This window comes from Monodelphis domestica, chromosome 6, assembly GCF_027887165.1.
Source record: "Monodelphis domestica isolate mMonDom1 chromosome 6, mMonDom1.pri, whole genome shotgun sequence".
Lineage (NCBI taxonomy): Eukaryota > Metazoa > Chordata > Mammalia > Didelphimorphia > Didelphidae > Monodelphis > Monodelphis domestica.
Window position 1 is genome coordinate 290,734,056 of NC_077232.1, and position 19,308 is coordinate 290,753,363.

A 19,308-nucleotide genomic window follows, 5' to 3' on the forward strand; every position below is an offset into this window, starting at 1 on the left:
ATTTTCAGTCCCCTAGGAGCATTCAGTTTGTGATTGGTAAGGAAGGGTTTTTAGAGGTCTGAACTTCTGCTGCTTCTAAGCTTCCATTTTGACTCTGCTTCTCCAGAGCCTCACTTTTTGAGGTGACAAAAACCTGGAAAATGAGCGAGTATCCATCAATTGTGGAATGCCTGAACAAATTGTGGTATCTATTGGTGATGGAATATTATTGTGCTGAAAGAAATGATGAACTGGAAGAATTCCATATGAATTGGAAAGACCTCCAGGAATTGATGCAGAGTGAAAGGAGCAGAACCAGGAGAATACTGTACCCAGAGACTGATACACTGTGGCACAAATGAATGTAATGGACTTCTCTACTAGCAGCGATGCAATGATCCAGGACAATTCTGAGGGACTTAGGAGAAAGAATGCTATCCACATCCAGAGAAAGAACTGTGGGAGTAGAAGCACAGAATAAAAACATATGATTGATCACATGATTTGATGAGGATATGTTTGGGGATGTTGACTTAAATAATTGCTCTATTGAAAATATTAACAATATGGAAATAGATTTTGAACAATGATACAGGTAAAACCCAATAGAATCGCTTGTTGGCTCCAGGAGGAGGGAGGGAAAGAACATGGATCATGTATCCAAGGAAAAATATTCTAAATAAAAATGAAAAATAAAAAAAAAACTTAAAAAGTATATCATTAGGACTGTTGAGGTGAAAAGAAGTGATGACCTTTGAGAATAAAGGAAAAGGATTGATATAAAAATATTGCTAAGGTGAAATCAAATAGACCCTAAGAGAATATTTAGAACAAAAGTAGTTGATGTGTGAAAAAATATTTTCATCAATAGAAACAAAAGGAGGTTTGTGGGAGGAACAGACTTAGGGATGAAGATTACTTCAATTTTGTACTTCCTGATTTTGAGGTACTAGTGGGATATATAAGTAGAGTCCATTAACTGATGGTTGCAATCATGGTGCTGAAGATAGACTGGGAATAGATATAGAATTGAGAATCATGTATATGGAAGTCATAGTTGAAACATTTGGAGTAGTTAATATTGTCAAGGTGGATAATAGAGGCCCAAGAGAAAAAAAAAACCTTGGAATAATTTGTGTTTCAGACAAGGAGGGAGAAAGTTAAAAACTAAGCTGAAGAGCTTGAAATGGAAGAGATGTGGAGAACCATAATAATTCAGTGTCCCTGTAGCCATGAAACCCTAGTTTCTTCACTTTTTTCCTTCCAGTAAATTGGATCAACATTAATATATGCAACAATTGCAACTGCTTTTCTTATTATCAGAGTATGTAAATTGTTATCTTTCCACTCACCCAGGTTTGCAACCTTGGAGTTCAGTGAATTCTTAGTTTCTCTTCAAGTCCAAGTTGCCTAGTCTTGTTGTTTCTATCTTGATAATGCCTTCCATATCAGTCCATTTTCCTCCAATGTACCTCTTCACTATTTCTCACCAGGGGAAGCCATAGTGTGGTTCACTGAATCACTGACTATAAGAAGCAGGAAGTACTCTTAGAAGCTTAAGAAAGGCAATTTTAATATAAAACTCAGTGCTGATTTATGCCATAGGGACTTAATTATAGGACTTGCTACTCTGAGAGTTGATAGAGACAGAAAATATAAACAGGAACTTAAAAGCTTTAGACATAGTGACAGATCTTGATCTATTATGGATCATTCACAGAAACTAGTCATCCCAGGAAACATGCTTAATACAAATAAATGTAAGCTTGAGTGAGGAACTCATGGGTTTTCCCAGGATGATACATTTATAGTTCTAATATTTAAATAACTCTTTATAGATGTTTGAAAACTTTTTGGTTCTCAGCCATCTTCTGTTTCTGGGAAAATTCTGACCCAGGGTCCTGCTTTTTCTGATTGGTGACTGCCTCTCCTAGTCCATCATTTCAGGAGAAGCTCTAGCCAAGGTTCACATCAATCCTGACTCTCTGACCCTCTCTTTCCCCTTCTCAGCTGCTTTTTCTTCACCCATGTATCCTCTTCTCTTCCCTTCCCACCTAATACCTAATCTGGAACCATTAACCATGAATAACTCATCTCTGGTCTTGGTGGTTGGGCTTCAGAGGGCAGAGTCAAGGGCATAGTAGTATCAACTGAGCTGGGGTCTGAAACTCAGTTCTCCGTCCACTACACTATATTCCCTTCAAAGGATGTACAAAAATCTCCAATGATTTAAAATCATTGGAATTTTAAAAATTAGAAACCAGTGGGGAATTGATTTAATTAATTAGTTCTTGGTAGCAATATGGCACAGAGTAGACCTGAATCAGGAAGACATGAAACCTTATCTCAGATACTGCCAATTTCCCTTTCATTAAAATGAGGATAATAATAGCCCCTATTTCCCAGGATTGTTGTGAGGACCAAATGAAACAATACTTTTAAAGCATTTGAAAACTTTAAAGCACTCTACAAGTGCTATCTATTTTTAAAATACCTTTACCAACATGAGCTTTAACAAAAAAGGCAAAAACAGTTTTGCTTTAAGTTACTTATGCATTTTGTTCTTTTTTTCTTTTTCCTTTTCCCAGGCTGGAATGATAAGGACAGATGATGATGAGTATTTCATTGAACCTTTGGAAAAAGGTAAACAGAAGGAAGAAGAAAGAGGAAGGATTCATGTAGTCTACAAGAGATCATCAGTCAAACATGTACCCTTTGACATGTCCAAAGACTTCCTATACAGAGGTGGGTATCTTTGCTAGACTTTAATGATTAAATATAAATGAGAGATACTGAAAAAAAAATGATTTCTCCTGAGTAGCAAGATGTGATATTCTGTAGGACAAGTGGAACTTTATTTATTAAGTCAATAGTTCCTTGACTTTCAATTTTATTAATTTCTCCTTTGATTTTTAGGATCTATAATTTAGTCTTCATCTGAGATTTTTAATTTGTTCACTTTCTAGTTTTTTGATTTGCATGCCCAATTCATTGACATCTGCTCTCCCTAATTTGTTAATATATGAACTCAAGGATATAAATTTCCCCCTGAGTACTGCTTTGGCTACATCCTATAGGTTTTGAAAGGATGTCTCATCATTGTAATTTTCTTCAATGAAATTATTAATTGTTTCTATGATTTGTTCTTTAACTAACCAGTTTTAGAGAATTGTATTGTTTAATTCCCAATTAATTTTTTTATTTACCTCTCCATGTATCCATACTAATTATTATTTTCATTGCATTGTGATCTGAGAAGGTTGCATTTATTATTTCTGCTCTTTTGCACTTGTTTGCAATGTTTTTATGCCCTAATACATGGTCAATTTTTGTGAATGTTCCATATGCTGCTGAAAAGAAGGTGTATTAATTTTGGTCCCTATTTATTTTTCTCCACATATCTACTAACTCTAATTTTTCCAAGATTTCATTCACTTCACTTCTCTTCTTTCTTATTTAATTTTTTCGTTGATTTATCTAGTTCTGATAGAGGAAGATTCAGATCTCCCACTAGTATAGTTTTTCTATCTATTTAATCCTTGAACTCCACTAGTTTCTCCTTTTAGAAATTTGGATGCTATGTCATTTGGTGCATGCATGTTGAGTACTGATATTTCCTCATTGTCTATATTGCCTTTTATCAGGATGCAATTACCATCCCTATCCCTTTTAATCAGATCTATTTTTACTTTGGCTTTGTCAGATATCATGACTGGGACTCTTTCCTTCTTTTTTCAGTTGCTGCCCAATAGATATGACTTCATCCTCTTACTTTCACCCTATGTGTATCTACCTTCCTCATGTGTGTTTCTTGTAGACAGCATATGGTAGGGTTTTGAATTCTAATCCACTCTGCTATTATCTTGCATTTTATGGGTGAGTTCATTCCATTCACATTCATAGTTATGATTACCAGCTGTGTATTTCCCAGCATTTTGATTTCTACTCCTAGTCCTCCCTTTTCTTCTTTCACTATTTCCTTCTACACCGATGTTTGTTTTTAATCAGTCTCCCTAGTTCGCACCTTTATTTTCCTTCCCTTTCTACCCCCTCCCTTTTTATTCCCCCCTTTGTTTTAAAAGTACCCCCCATCCTCTCCCTCCCTTGTACTGCTTCCCTCCCCACCAGTTCATTTGTTACCTTTCTTCTCCCCTATAGTGCGCAAATCTATTCTCTGCCCCAATGGATTGGGTTGTTCTTCCCTCTTTGCGTCAATTTCAATGCATGTAAGAGTTGAGTATTTCCTATATCCAATCTCTTTACCCTTCCAGTGTATTAATGTTTTCCCCCTCTCCCACCATGAGCTTCTTTGTGACATATAAATTTACCCCCATTTGTTTCTTTTCCCATTTCTTTTAGTATTAACCTCTAGTTTTAGCTCTAGTTTTAATATATATTAAAACTAGGATACTATACATATTTTTAATGGGAAGATAGTTCATTGTGTACCATTAAATTTTTGGGCAAACCTTTTTCCTTAAGCTAAAATATAAAATTTTTTGCTTTTCAGTTACTCTTATAGAACACATAAACTTTATAAATTTCATAAAAGTCTTTATTACATATTATTTATTTGATAGAACTACATCTTGATATTGCATAGAATTGTTTGTTCAGTTTTAGGCCCAGAATTCTTCCCTCAAGTTTTTAATGAATATTGGATGAGACAAAGAATTGGTCAACAAATAGCTTTTTATTTGTGGGAGAGTTAGATAAGAAAAACTCTGGCTCTGATAGGTTGTTTCCCCCATCTTCATTTTTAACAAAGTGTGAAAATAGCTGTTTATATTAAGGAATAATTCTTTTGAAAAATTATGCTCATTGGTCTTCCTCATAGGCATGGAATATATTAATAGGAAGTAGGTATCTCCATTTCCAAGTATATTTCCTTAAGCTTAAAAAATCCAATTTACATCAATTTCAGGCAGCTTTCTAATTTAAGGTTTAAAGATGAGAGAATTTTTTCCCTAGGTCTATAATCATAATTTTAGTCTGGAGCTTAACAGTATCCTTGACAATGTTTTTCCCTTCAGCTAAAATTTTCATGTATTTTGTTCATTATAGTTATGATTAGTCAGGAAGTAAGGAGACACACCTGCAATATTTTCAAACATTATTGAGGAAAAGAATTGCCTTGTAGAGTTCCTTGTAGTGACTGAGAAATTGCATTTTATTAGCTTAATTCCTACATCTATACATGATTTTCTGTCTTTGGACAATTTTGATGCAGTTTGACTTTTAGATGACAAAGTCTTCAAACTGACACAGTATATATAAGATATATTTACTTTTCATTAAATTTTTGCACATTTAAAATTTATATATGTTCATATATATAATATTCATTAATGATATCACCATATACTTCTCTTTTTCTGGTTTATCTTTTCCTAGTGTAATCATTTGCAAGACATAATGTGATGGTGAAGACTGACTCAGGCTCGTCCTCAATTAGTTTAGATTTAGTGTTGGAACAAAAGGAGACACTCATATATCATTGTCTTTCCATACCACAGAAATAATATTTAGCAAGGATACTGTACCATTTTTCTATTCAGAAAAGTATCTGGTCAGCAGTGAAGAATGTGACACTTCCCATTCATGACCTTAGAATATCCATCAAATTTTTCTGACTACATACGTTTGGATGGTTATCGCTAAATATTTGTGTAACCAGGAACCTCATTCAATGGAGGCAAGACTTGAGCTCTAGTCCCCTGGACCTGTTTTCCTAGGACAGCCTTTGTCAGAAACAAAAGAAATCAAGGCCCTGTGTTTACCCCCACTTAATGCCTGGGTAAAATGGTAAGGCAGAAGTACTTAGAGACTTACAACAGTTATCTTTCTTGCCTTCCTTGTCATCAGCAATGCAATCCTGAAAGGGTCCTCTTCCCTTCTCGTCTTTCTTTGTTCCATCCTCCAGTTGGGATATCCAACCCATCTGGATTGTTTTCCTTGGGTAAGATGGAAACTACCCACTCTTTCTTTCAGTTTAGATAGAGGCCCACAAGCCTTATCGTTTGTCATCTTCCAGTACCTCTTAAGACCCTACAGGCTTTCCTGCAGACCCCTAGGACTGTCTTCAATTTAGGAAACCTAAGATTACAAGACTTGCTGTATCCCAGGTTTCTGAACCTTTAAGATGTCCAGGCCTTATATTCTTCAATGTGTTGTCTCTACCAATTAGAATATGAATTTCTTACTGCTTCACTTTTTCTTTTGTACCTTTAGCACTTGGCACATATGAGGTGTTAATAAATTCTTTTTTATTCATTCATTTCATTTTTGAATGACGTTTCTTTTGGTGGCTTTTTTTTTGAGGGGGAGGGGTTTGTTGACAATATACCGAAAGACTTACAATATGTGTTTATTTCTATAACCTGCCACTCCTCTGACATTATTAATTTTTCAGTCATCTCTAGGTTTCTCTAAATAAACCATCATGTTATCTACAAAAGCAATGAATTTTATTTCCACTTTCTCTCGTGCTGGAGGTTCTCAAAATTTCCTCAGACCATGGTGACCTTAGTGTTTCAGTAATTTTTTTCATGACAACTCTCGTAGGCCAAAAGAAATACTAACACTTCTGTTTATTAAATAGTAAGAGCCAAACAACTTGAGAAGTAATTATGCCCTAACAACTTAGCAGCTGTTTAAAAAAATACACGTCAATTAAATGAAAAATAATATTTTTATTCCATTTTAAAATAAACACAGCTACTTACTAATGAGATGTGTGTACTTGTTGGGTGCTGTATAGTCTCTTGAAACTTGGAATTATTGGAATTCATCATCTTTATTTCTTGTTCTACACTGCTTGAATTGTTTGCCTTATGTTATAGCAATTGCTAAAAATTCAGTGGCACAAAGACATGGCACTGCATATGGAATTAGTATTAGCTGAGTTTTAGCATGTTAGCAGTGTGTATTCCTCTGTTTGCCTCAAACTTTTACAATATTCCTCTCAATTTATTTCAGCATGCTGGGGTGCTTAGGTGCAAAATTTGGGAACCGCAGGCCTATCCTGATTCCATCAATTTCTTTACTAGTGGTAACAATTAGTACTCTTGCTTGCCTGTGATTTTATTGGTAAAGCCTCTAGCCTTGCCAATTGCAGAAATTCAAGCTTCTGTCTTTAGATATTCTTACTATATTATAAAATGATCTATTTATTGCTCTTTGTTATGTTCATAACATAAACAAATACTGTATTTTGTCAAAAATTTTTCTGTATTTGTTAATATAACTATGTAATTTTTTTGTTATTAGTATGGTCTCTTATGTTTATAGTTTTCCTAATATTAAGCCAACACTGCAATGTCTGGTGGTTATGATGTGAAATATTTTTATGTTGTTATAGTCTCTTTACTAAAAGTTTTATTTAATGAACCAAATTAGCGCCCCAACCCTATTTAAGCTCTTGTATAGTTAAGGCTTGAAAACAAGTATTTTTTTAGTCTTTTATTGGTATCTGAAAGTTTTTAATTTTCTATTGTTTTGTTCATTTGCAGGCATGCAGACTCTTCTCACCCCTCAATTCTTTTGAGGAAGTAATTACAAATCTTATACTAAACATCCATTTATTCTTTGATAGTCTTAGTTTCACAGTATTTGTCCATTTAAATAAACTTTTTTATTTTTCCTACTGAGTCAGCTTTTATCTGACTCTGTCAATCACCAAGCTAATTTTTGTAAAGTATTCTTGCTGAAAATGAGCTTATAGTCAATCTTATCCATTAGAATACCTAATGCTATTGTGTCTTCCTTCAACATTTTTTGCCTGTTTTCTTATCTATGCTCTCCCAACTCCAAATGTTGAGCAAGGACTGTTAGGGAAGATGGTGAGGGTGACCATTTAGGGGATTGTTCCAGGGAGATTCTGAATGGCTACAGCAAAATGATTTTCTTCATTCATTAGATTAGTCCCTGAAATTGAATAATAAAGGTATAAAGAGTAGATTCTTTGAGAGTGAGACCATTGCTGAGAAGGATACTCTGGAAATCCTTTGCTGTCATGTTTCTCACATTTCTTTCACTCCACCTGCTTCTTTGTTTCCTCCTGTATTGTATTAAATCATTATAAGCGATATTTCATTTTTAATCTCTTCTCTTCTGCCCTTTCTTATTCTCGGGCTCTATAGTCTTCCATTGTACCCCCTTTTCTTCTCAGGCTTCAGGGTTGCTCTGAATCATAGATCTCAACTCAGTCTTGTAGTGAACCTCCCCCTGGGATCCTGTAAGACATTGACAGAGAATGAGCGCCCAAAGTGGAATGTCTAAAGGTCCCCTTATCAGTGCAATCATGGAAGATAGTGCCAGTTCTTTGGGAGAATGGAGTTGCTTGGTGTTGTAATATATAGAACCCTGGGTGTTGAGTCAGCTAGATATGGGTTCAAATCTAATGTCAGACACCTACTAGCTATATGACCCTGGGCAAATCACTTGATCTTGGTTTGAATCAGGTTCTTTAACTATAAAATAGGAATAATAACACCTACCATTCAATGTTTTTGTAAGGATCAAGAGGGATAATATTTGCAAAATGCTTTGTAAATCTTAAAGTGGTATATAAATACTAGTTATTTCAATTATTTGTGGCAACAATAATAATAATAGAGGTGGAAAGCCAGTAATGAGAGAGCCCACACTATGAGGAAACTCTCCCAAGATAGAAGCAGGGGCCCCTGGGAGATAGCATAGGGATTAACTGTGAAAGATATTGCCTAAAATTTCTGTAGTCACTGTATTTATATACTCCTCTATGTCCATTCTGCATGCTATGAGTAGAGAAGGGTGTAGATGGGGAATAGAAGCATTGCTAGTGTTCCAGAAAGGATGGATTTATGAAGTAGTCTTTAGTTACTTATTTCTTTTGCAGGATGGTCTTATGTAAATTCTTTTAGTTTTTCTCTTCTTGTTGCTGAGTTTTCAACATTTGGTGATAATAACCCATAGAATAACTCTAAATATTTCTAAGAATCTTAACTTTTAAAATAAAAAAGCCTTAAACAATATATATATATATATATATACAAAATTTGTATCATAATCAAATATACAAATATGCATAGCATACTATATATATATGTACACACACCTCAACATTTCATTTTTTCGACTGTGAAATATATTGAGTATATTAGGATCAGGGTAAAAATATGATGGTTAATATAATTTAATTAATCATTAAGCAATTTTTAGGCACTTACTATATCACAGATATTATGCTATGCTGTGGGGATTCAAAGACTAAAGTTTCCCTAAGGAGTTTATACACCACTGGGGGTATACCACATATTGAAAGAGAAGTAAATGCAAGATAATTACAAAGTGGTTTCTGGCAGGTGGGAGTGAGCCCTGACAAGTTGTGGGATCAGAAAAGGCTTCTTGAAGAATGAACTGTAAAAGGAACCAGAGATTCCTAGGGATGTGGATATAGAAGAAGAATGTTCTAGATATAGGTAACAGAAATATAGAAATGTAGAAAGTGGAATTTTGTCTATAGGATTAGTAGTCTAGTTTGGGTAGAGTGTGGAGTATGTGAAGGAGAGGAATGGATAAAACATCTTGATAGGTAAAATGGAATTAGATTTTGTAGGAGTTCAAATGGGAGGGAGGGATATATCTCAGGTACTCTGGAAAGCACTTTATAGTTATTATCTCATTTGATCCTGGGAAGTAGGTGTTATCATTATTGCTTGACAGTTGAGGAAACTGAGGTAGACAGAGGCTAAATAAGTTGTCCATGATCATACAAATAGCAGTACGTTTCTGAGAATGGATTTGAATTCAACCTAGCACTGTATTATTGACAGCCTCAGTAAGTGTGATTGATACAGATCAAGGTAAAATAAAATGATTGTTATGAAGCTGTAAGGTTCCAGCTAAGATTTAATCTCATACATTTATAATACAACCAGTCAATAAAATCATTTGACCCCCTCCAGTAGCATTCAGCAGCTCTGAACCTGAGAGAATTTAGATGGTAGGCGTCATCTGAGCTTAGTCTAGGCTTGAAAGCAATGTATTCAAGGGTAGAAGAACATGTAAAGTGGGAACATTAACCATTGAATTAAGACTCTGAAGGAAAGGTTCTGGCTTGGGAAAACAGGGAGATATGGAGTGATTGGAGATTGTGGTAAGGAGAGAGAATCCAGTTAAGATGGATGAGGCACAGGGAAAGACCAGATAGGGGGTTATGGAATTTCAGAATTAGGCATTATAAATTATATTTGTGGTTGATCGTTAAGTGTGTGTTATTGAAGTGAAGTGAATGTGGATCATGGCTGGTAGGCAATAAGCATTTATTATGAGCCTAATGGGTGCCAATTTCTGTTACATATGTATTCCCAGATAGAAATATAAGTAAGAAAGTAATACTGTTTCTGCCCTTAAAAAGCTTAAGGGAAGACTGAAAAAGGGTGGAGGGGCCTTACAGAAGGAAGGAACCTTTGCCAGGGTTTGTCAATAAAGTCTACAGAGTCCAAATATAGCTAGAAGGGGAATGGAGCATGGCTGGTCTGCCCCCAACCCCAAATTGGAGACTATAGAAGAAACTCACCAATGAAAGAAGAGACCAGAGAGGAGAAATTAATGGGAGTTGAGGAGGTTGATGGCTGAAGAACAAAGGTATTTGACATCAATATTTAAAATCCCCACGTATAAAGACAGAGGTGGGAGTAGAGAGGAACATAGAGAGCCAAATATAATGAACCCTTTGAAAAAAGAGAGAGAATGATCTGAAGGCTGAGAGATAAAATGCACCAGGTCCTGGACGGGATGATATATCTGATTATAGCAAAGGCAGACCAGGTTTATGAGTGTAATAGGTTGCCTCTGACTCAGGCCAGTCCCCTGGTAGTAGGGGAGTCAGGGTCCCAAATTGGAATGGAGTGAGACACTTGCAATTCATTCAATAATTAGTAAGAAGGAGGTCTACTTAGCCACAGCAGTGAAGGCATGTTCATATAGAGAGAGAATCTTTTGAGCACAGCTTCTCAGATTTGTTTATGCTGCTGATCTGCTCTCTAAAACCCCAAGTTGGGGCTGTAGTTCCTTGTGTCCTAGATATTTTATACTTACTTGCCCAGGAAACTGTTTCAATAGCCCGAGACTTAGTTCCTTGAATTTTAGTACATCATGAGGAAAAATTAGTATTGCTTGTTTCCCTGTGTAGGATAAATTCCTTTCCGAAAGAATAACAATACTAGGAGGAGGGTATGGAAGTGGCAATGAGGAGCAAGGGCATGCCTACCTTCTCCCTGTTCTAGTGTGTCGGGAAGTACAAGAGACACGAGTATCCAAATATTACTCTAGTATGGGAGACAAGCTCCATTCTAGAAGGAGGTGGGTTTCTATGGTTGGAAGGTGAAAGAAATGTGAGAAAAAGAAGAAAATGATTCATAATTTGTTGAAAGTAGAATAAGGAAGAAAATGGGCATGCCTATTTTATGCATTCCTATATGCCTATAGGAATGGTATAGGAATGAAAGAGGAGTGGGGCTTCCCCAGAGGAATATCAAGGGAGCAAGGAATGGTAGCCAGGAAAAGGCACATCTGCCTAGGCAGCCTAGGATTCTGAAACACATGGATTCTGCATGGAACCATGAAACTGTAGATTGTTACATACATTACAGTAGCAGCAGCGATGGCCATTTTGTTATCTTTCTCTGAGCAAGTCATGGAAGGGGTGAAAAGACGGGAGGATTTGTGGAGTTGAAAACAAATGGAAAGAACGAGTGTATTCTGCTTCAAAAAGACTATGGGAGGTCTGAATATGTGGGAATAATCTATTGTCCATGTCATATGCATTTTGGTAGAAGGACTGATTTTTGTTGCTCTTGTTAGGGGATGGGGCAGGAGACATACATTGCTTACTCTATCTGTTAGTGCACTCTGAAGCTGGCAGCACTAATAGCAGCACTACACTGAGTCTGGTGGTCTATTGACACCATGGCAGGCATGAGCCCAGTTAGCATTGGTGTATGTCCTTGTGTGTTTGGGCTTGAATGACTACCTCAGCTCTTTTAGTGTGGGAGGTCTGGACTCTTGGAATTGGCCTTCAGGCAGCTTAACAGTCCTCCCTACCATTCTGCAGTGAATTCTTTCAAAGCGAGCATTTCTGCCTCATAGCAATGAATGCTTTCCAGATAAGTACAGGCACCATTTAGTACTGAGTGGATGCTTTCTAAAAGAGTATCCTGACCAGAAAATGAAAGAACCCATCCATGAGACTGACATCCCGGAAGCAAAATGTGTCGTGATAAAATTTGAGGTTGCAGCCAGCTAGTCCTAAGCTTTATTTTATTTTATTTATTTATTTATTTGGCATTGGTCTTTGATAGAGAACATAGTTAAAAAAAAGACTCCAGTGAGATTGTAGTTGGAGGCATGTTCTTCCTGTAGCTTTGGGTTAGGGTGTTTAGAGAGATCTTTTTGGACTTGCTGCCATTTGCTATTGACCTCCTGGTATCAGTATTCACAGGTGAGACTCAGAGTTTTTCAAAGATAGAATTTTGCTTTTACTAGTGACATTTCATCTCATTCAGGATATACATTTCCTATCAGTTTATCTTATTTTCAAGATCTAGATCATATGAGGATTAAGCATTCTGTTCAGAGACTAAACTTGGCAGCTTTTAAGCCTAAATCTGTGAAAAAGGCATTTTTATCTGGGATTGGCTTAGGGTGCAAGGTGGGGCTTTTTGGATAGGCATCTTGTCTTTAAGCTCATAGTATTATTGAAAGACAGTGGGGGTAGGTGGAAACCAAGTTGGTCTTAGGAATTCAGTTAGTGATGAATAAGAAACCACTTGAGATAGAAAAAATAGACTCTAAAGAAGTACTGATATATAAGTATTTTTTCTAATGAAAACAGAACAAAGCATGGATAATAAGTGCAATTGTCTACATAGGATAGAAAAGAAATTCATCCATACAATATTTATTAAGGATTTTATGTACTTTCAGAAACTTCAATATAAACATATCTGTAAGCCAAAGAACCATCAGGTTGATTTCGTAAAGCTTTGGGATTGGTCTTATTTAACAGAGAGCAATGGAAGATCTCTAAAAAAACAAAACAAATAAGCACAGAGATTAATTTTCTTGCCATAGGAGTAACTGGGAAGGATGTGATTCACTATTACTAAGTAAATATGAGGAAAAGGAAAAAAAAAGTACTTTTTAACCAAAATGAAAATTTACATAATGTACACATCCTACCTATATGTGTATAAAGCGAAGCTTTACTAACATCTTTGGGTCAGTAAGATATTTTTGGAAAACATATACATATATGTCAGTAAAATCTATCATATATACATATACATATATATGAGCCAAATTATTTTCTGTACTGCTTTGACTCTGTCCTGTACCCATTTTTTTAAAAGTACTTTTAAATGGAAACATTCACTAAGACAAATTTGAGTAAGAAGTGTCAACATAATCTTTAAGCCACATCTTTAAATAAACTTTCCGTTGAAGTACATACTAGCTACTGTATTTTAAAGCTATGTTGAAATCTGACATTAATCAGAGTTTAAAATATTGTAGCTAGGTCATGATTAGTGTAAATAATAAATCTTATGAAGTGGTCACATTATTCAAATCCATATTGTCTATTTCCTTTGGGTCAGAACCAATAGCAATATTTTACATAATTGTAATTCAAATTTGTGAATTCAAATGCATGCTGAAATTGCAGCTGGGTCCTAATTAGTATAAATAATGAACCCTCTAAAGTAGTCTTATTAATTTGAATTTTCACTTTATATTTCCAATGACTGGAACTAATGCCCATATTTGACATAATTATAATTTAGAATAGTATAAATTCTAATGCATACCACTACTTCAGGGAATTCCTTATTTGTACTAATCTGCACCTGGCTGTAATAGAAAAGATTGTTTGATTTTTTAATTTATAAATTTATTTTTCTCATGCTTTGTATGTCCTTTTGCTTGATTTTATTTTAGAGATTATATTTTAGAGTCTTTAATTTTATGATTAAAGAAAAGGATGGTCAAAATAATTTCATGATCTTAAGGGAAAAGCCTCATAGAATTTTGTAAGAAATAAAATGTAACATTCAGTTATAAATTAGTAACCTTATTCCATACAATATCTGTTATTAGAAAACAATTTAAAATGTTTGCCAGAATTTACATTCATTTAGTGAACACTAAACTCAAAGTCATAAAGCAATTCCATGGGAACAAGAATTGCTCCTTGAAGATGGGTTTATTTTTCTGAATTATTGTCAAATGACTGAAATGTAGAATAGACTGCATTTTTGGCACAGGGGAAAGATCAGTTAACTTATGACATAGGTTATCCAAATTGGGTATTTGTGAATGGGACCAGCTCTGGACTAAATTGTGAAATAAATAAGTTTGTTTTCTGAGCTTTTGCACACCTCCCTTCATCCTTTTTACCTATTTTGTTGCCCTCACTATTATCCTTCCAGATATTGGGCAACTCAGTAATTTTATACTTGCCAAATGAATGAATCAATACATACAAATATATTCATGATTTCATTGGTTTGGGAGTTCTGAACAGGGTTCAGATCTGAACCCAATTTATACATTTTATGCTCATCCTATACATGCTTTCCCTAAAATTCATCACAGTAGGCCCAGCCAGTGTACTGGAGGATTTTTGTTATTTCTGCAAGGCTATCAGTGGAACAATGTAGGTGTCTGCCAGTCATTCTTACCTCCTGCACATAACCAACTCATTTACTCTTCCTGTCATTAAATCCTTAATGATATCTTTTGTTTTTGTTCTTCTGAGTTCTTTGTTAGTTATAAATTAAAACCTTTTGAATAAAAAACAACATTTATTAAATTCTTTCTGTGTACCACTAGGCGCTATGAAATGGTCCCTGCTCTCAAGGTGATTGTACTTTAAATTTTTTTTAATTCTGAATTTAATGAACATCAAGAAAAAAGGAGAATTTCCATATTCAAAGTAGAAAAGAAAAAGAGAATTTTATGTGAAATGTCCAGTATGTATAGCTTGCTTGGCTAAGCACACATTCTAATTGGGGGAGGGAGACATTACATGTAGGAAGGTTTTGTACTGGAGCAGATGGGAAGACTGAGGGGTCTTTGGGGTACAGTAACAGAAAATGCCCAGGGTTCTGCATGGCTCAGTGGCAAGGGAGATGATGAGGCTTAGGGGGTCTCCATCTTATTGGAGAAATTTTTGGTTGGTAATTCCCTGTTTAGCAAAAGAGTTTGCCAAAGTCCTGGAGTGGTATTAGGGGTGAACCTGACTTAGGCTGGTCTCCAGGTAGTTTGATATTGGAATGAAATGAGACACTCAAAGATCATTCGATAATTATCAAAATGAGCTTTATTTGTTGATGACTTAGAAAAGATATTCGCTAAAGATATGTAGATGAGTCCCCCACCCCAAACATTCATTTGGGGGTGCACATAAATCAGCAGAACAGAGTTTGGTAAATTGTATGGTCTTGGGGAATCTACTAAGGGAGGAGGGCTCTAATTCCACATGGGTAGAGACAGAGTTTGCAAAACTGGCACTTGTCAGTTGAATTATCAGCTCTAGTATAGAGACTTTTGGTAATTTGGTGAAATTAATGGTCAGAAGAATGATTTGTTGCCTACATTGATAATCAATGGAAACGCTAAATTTTAATTAGAGAGCAGTGATAATAAAGACCTACTTTTTGTATCTTTCAATGGGTTTGAGATTAAGCAAAATTGGGTCTCAGGATCCCTTTGTACTCTTAAAAGTTTTTGAGATCAAGTCTAGAGATAGGAGGTCATGGGTTCAAATGTGACCCCAGACACCAACTGGATGTGACCCTGGGCAAGTCACTCTCCTCTAGCCCTTAATGCTCTTCTGCCTTGGAACAGATACTAAGTATTGATTCTAAGTCAGAAGGTAAGAGTTTTTGTAAAAAAGCTATTGAGAATCCCCAAAAGAGCTTTTGTTTATGTGGTTTATGTGGATCAATATTCACCATATTAAAAACCAAAATGCCTTAGTATTATTATTATTATTAAAAGTTTGGACCGAACTTCAGGAATTATCCTAAGAGATTTCTTTCACATTATCCCATATTGTACTTATACATATTTGCTCTCTTGCTGTACTTCTGTATCAATAGATGCTCTATTATTTAAGCACCAGTGAATCACCAAAGAAAAGTTTAATAGGAGCCACTGCAGAGGTTGAGAGGCCAGTGTTTGACTCCCCCCTCTCTCTCTCTATCTCTGTCACTGTCACTGTCACTGTCACTGTCTCTGTCTCTGTCTCTCCTCCATCTTTCTCTGATAGAGGCCAGATATGGGTAGTCTTTGTCATTGGGTCCATAAGGTACAATGTGTGTTCATGGACTATGAAGATAATTTCCTTAAGAGATCTCCAAAAGAATGGTTGGATTATGATAGAATATTGAGCACACTATCCAGGACAGTAGGGCATTTGACATTCTCCATCTTCCCCATTAACATTAGTGCAGGGTCATTGAATCATAGAATTTGAGACTTGGAAGGGATCTCAGAATTTAGACTAAGCCATGCAAAAAATCTCCTACGGTGATGTTCCTGGTAAAATCCTTTCAGTCCAGAGTGCGTGAATTCATCAGCCCTTGTTGATGAGATTTTTTTTTTAATAGAATTTGGAGTGTCTTTTTCCCCTTTCCCATCTTCATTTCCCAGTGCAGATTCAATAGCTTTCAGCTCAATAGTTACCTTCTCTTAGTTAAGTGAATTTTAGATGGCTATATTATTCACAATTGTAGCAAGAGATGGTTATCCACCTTTGGCTGTGTTTTGCTAATGTAGCTTATATAGAGTTTTGTATCCTTCTTGTGGGCTTCTGCTTTTCAATCCATGTCTGCAGCCGGGCAGTCTCATTTGGCTTCTGTAGCCCATGTGCACAAATTGGTTGAGGTTGGAGCTTCCCAGCAGAAAGTTTTGGCAATTGTATCTTATATACTACATTCACCAACTGAAGTAAAATATGGTAAAATCAGTAGTGACTGGAGAACAGTAAGCTTTGCTCGGCTCCTTTGGTGTGGCTTGTACTGCAATTCACTTATTGCAATCTGACAATATTCACATCCTAAATTGTTAATGTTTCTGTGTGACTCAGTCTCCTTAGCCTAGCAACTACCCAAGTCACAAACTCATATGGCTTTTCTCCTTTATACCGAACACTAAAGAGAATAAGTTTATCAAATATGTCCCTTGGATTCTTACTTTCACTAAAGTGATTCTCTAAATTGATAATTGCCATGAGACATGAGACACAGTGACCTTTATTTAGGCTTTGCACAAATTCCCAATCTACTTTCCTAAAACTTTCCACCTACCCATTTCTCTTTCATCACTGAGTTTCTCCTATAGTCTTTCATACATAGGATTGATCCACGTTTCCCATAATTGTTCTCCAGGACAATTTGTGTCCTTTCATGAAAAGGTTTCTAATTTGGTTCTATCATGAACTTCAAAACCATCTCCAATCTTGCACTTACCTCTGGTGGTGTCTCTCTGTATGACCTGAGATCTTGTCTTCACTTCTTCTCAAGGTGTGACTTCAATTACTGACATGGGAATATGGTCTCTCCCTCACCCACAAATAAGATGTCTATTTCTGACATAGAAAAACTAGTCTCAGTCTCCTTCACCTAGAGGTTTCTATTTCTGTCCATAGTTTGTACCATATTTTTTTCCCTTGAGGTTCTTCTTTTGGTTATTAAGGCTGAAAATTTCCTCAAGAACTTCTCCCATTCGTCCTCAGATGGGGCAGATGATGGGAGGTGGGGGAAGGAAGGGGAGGAACTGAATCCTACTGATTTAGGTTCAGAAGGGGATAGTTACAAATTAAACAAATTTCAGTGTCAGAGGTAGAGTCATGAAGGGTGGGTTAAAAAAGAAAGAAAAGGGAAGAGTGAGCAGGATTTGGACAAGAGGAAGAGAAGACTAGCAGAGGAATGGAAATAGGTTACTTTAATTATGGATCAATAGTGGTGATAATGCTGCATTTTTATCACTATCATTTTGTTCTGAGAAGAAAAAGTAAAACACTATATGATGGAGGGAAATGTATAATTAAGAATTATACTTATGTGAATTTGAAAAAAATCACCCATGAAATGGGAGGAAAACAGAATATATTAAAAAAAAGAATAAATGATGTCTTGTTTATTAGGATCCCACTTGAAATAAAGAATCAGAATTAAAATGAGAGCCTGGAGTAGCATTTATTATGCTTCAAGTGATTTCAGCTTTGCAAAAGATAGTAACCACACTCTCAGACCAAGCTCCAAATCCCTAACAACAAATAAATACAAATTAAAAAAAAAACTCTGAGGTTCCACCCATCAGATTTTCAAGATGGCCCCTAAAAGGAAAATGTAATTGTTGGGTGTCCTGTGGGAAAAGAGGCACATGTAATTCTTTTTTTTTTTTTTAAACCCTCACCTTCCATCTTGGATTCAATACTGTGTATTGGCTCCAAGGCAGAAGAGTGATAAGGGCTAGGCAATGGGGATCAAGTGACTTCCCAGGGTCACACAGCTGAGAAGTGTCTGAAGTCATATTTGAACCTAGGACCTCCCATCTCTACACATGCCATTCTTGATGGAGTTATGAATTGGTTCAGTCATTCATTCTGCAAAAATTTTGAACTATACCCCCAAAATCACCAATCCTATTTGGGCTACAGACAAAAGAAATAAAAGAAAGGTGGCAAGAACCCATTTGTATAAAAATGGTACATTTTGATGCAGAATGGAATAAGAAGCACCTGAGAAAATAGATTTTTTTCAGTGACTACAATTTTACAATTTATTCCATAACTATGGAATAACAATTGTTATTCCATAACGCTCAATATAAAATAGAGAAAAACAAATTTGAAAGCCTCAAAAACTCAGCTCTACCATAACTGCAGATGATTAATGATGAAGCAAGAAACTTCTGACAGAGAACTAAATATAACAAATTAGTACATATTTTCTGATTGGACCAAGGTGTAGCTTTGTCTTCTTTGACTATTTGTTATAATAGAGGGTTCTTAAAAAACAAAAATGTTATTTAGAGGCAGGTCTAGGAGATAGTCATACTTCTCCCCTAAAATAAAAAGGGGACAGCAAAAGAGGTCATTAAAACATTTTATTTTATTAAAAAAAAGTGAACAGAAGTGAGTTCAAAGGTATATACAGATTAAGGACAACTTTGAAACTGTTGAATTTATTGTATACTTACAAAAAACAAGCTGTATATAATAGATTTGTGATTTCACATACAGTCTACCTTCTTTTTATGGAAATGTTTACATTTCTT

At 35.6% G+C, this 19,308-nt stretch overlaps 1 protein-coding gene across 1 annotated transcript in view; it reads left to right on the top strand.

Moving 5' to 3' along the window:
* The window catches only part of ADAMTS3 (ADAM metallopeptidase with thrombospondin type 1 motif 3), a 289,879-nt gene that overhangs the window by 91,461 nt on the left and 179,110 nt on the right, over positions 1–19,308 (top strand). Inside the window, exon 4 of the mRNA XM_001374936.4 lies at positions 2,568–2,724. Coding sequence (XP_001374973.1) covers positions 2,568–2,724 — 157 coding nt within the window. The remainder of the gene's footprint in view (positions 1–2,567; positions 2,725–19,308) is intronic.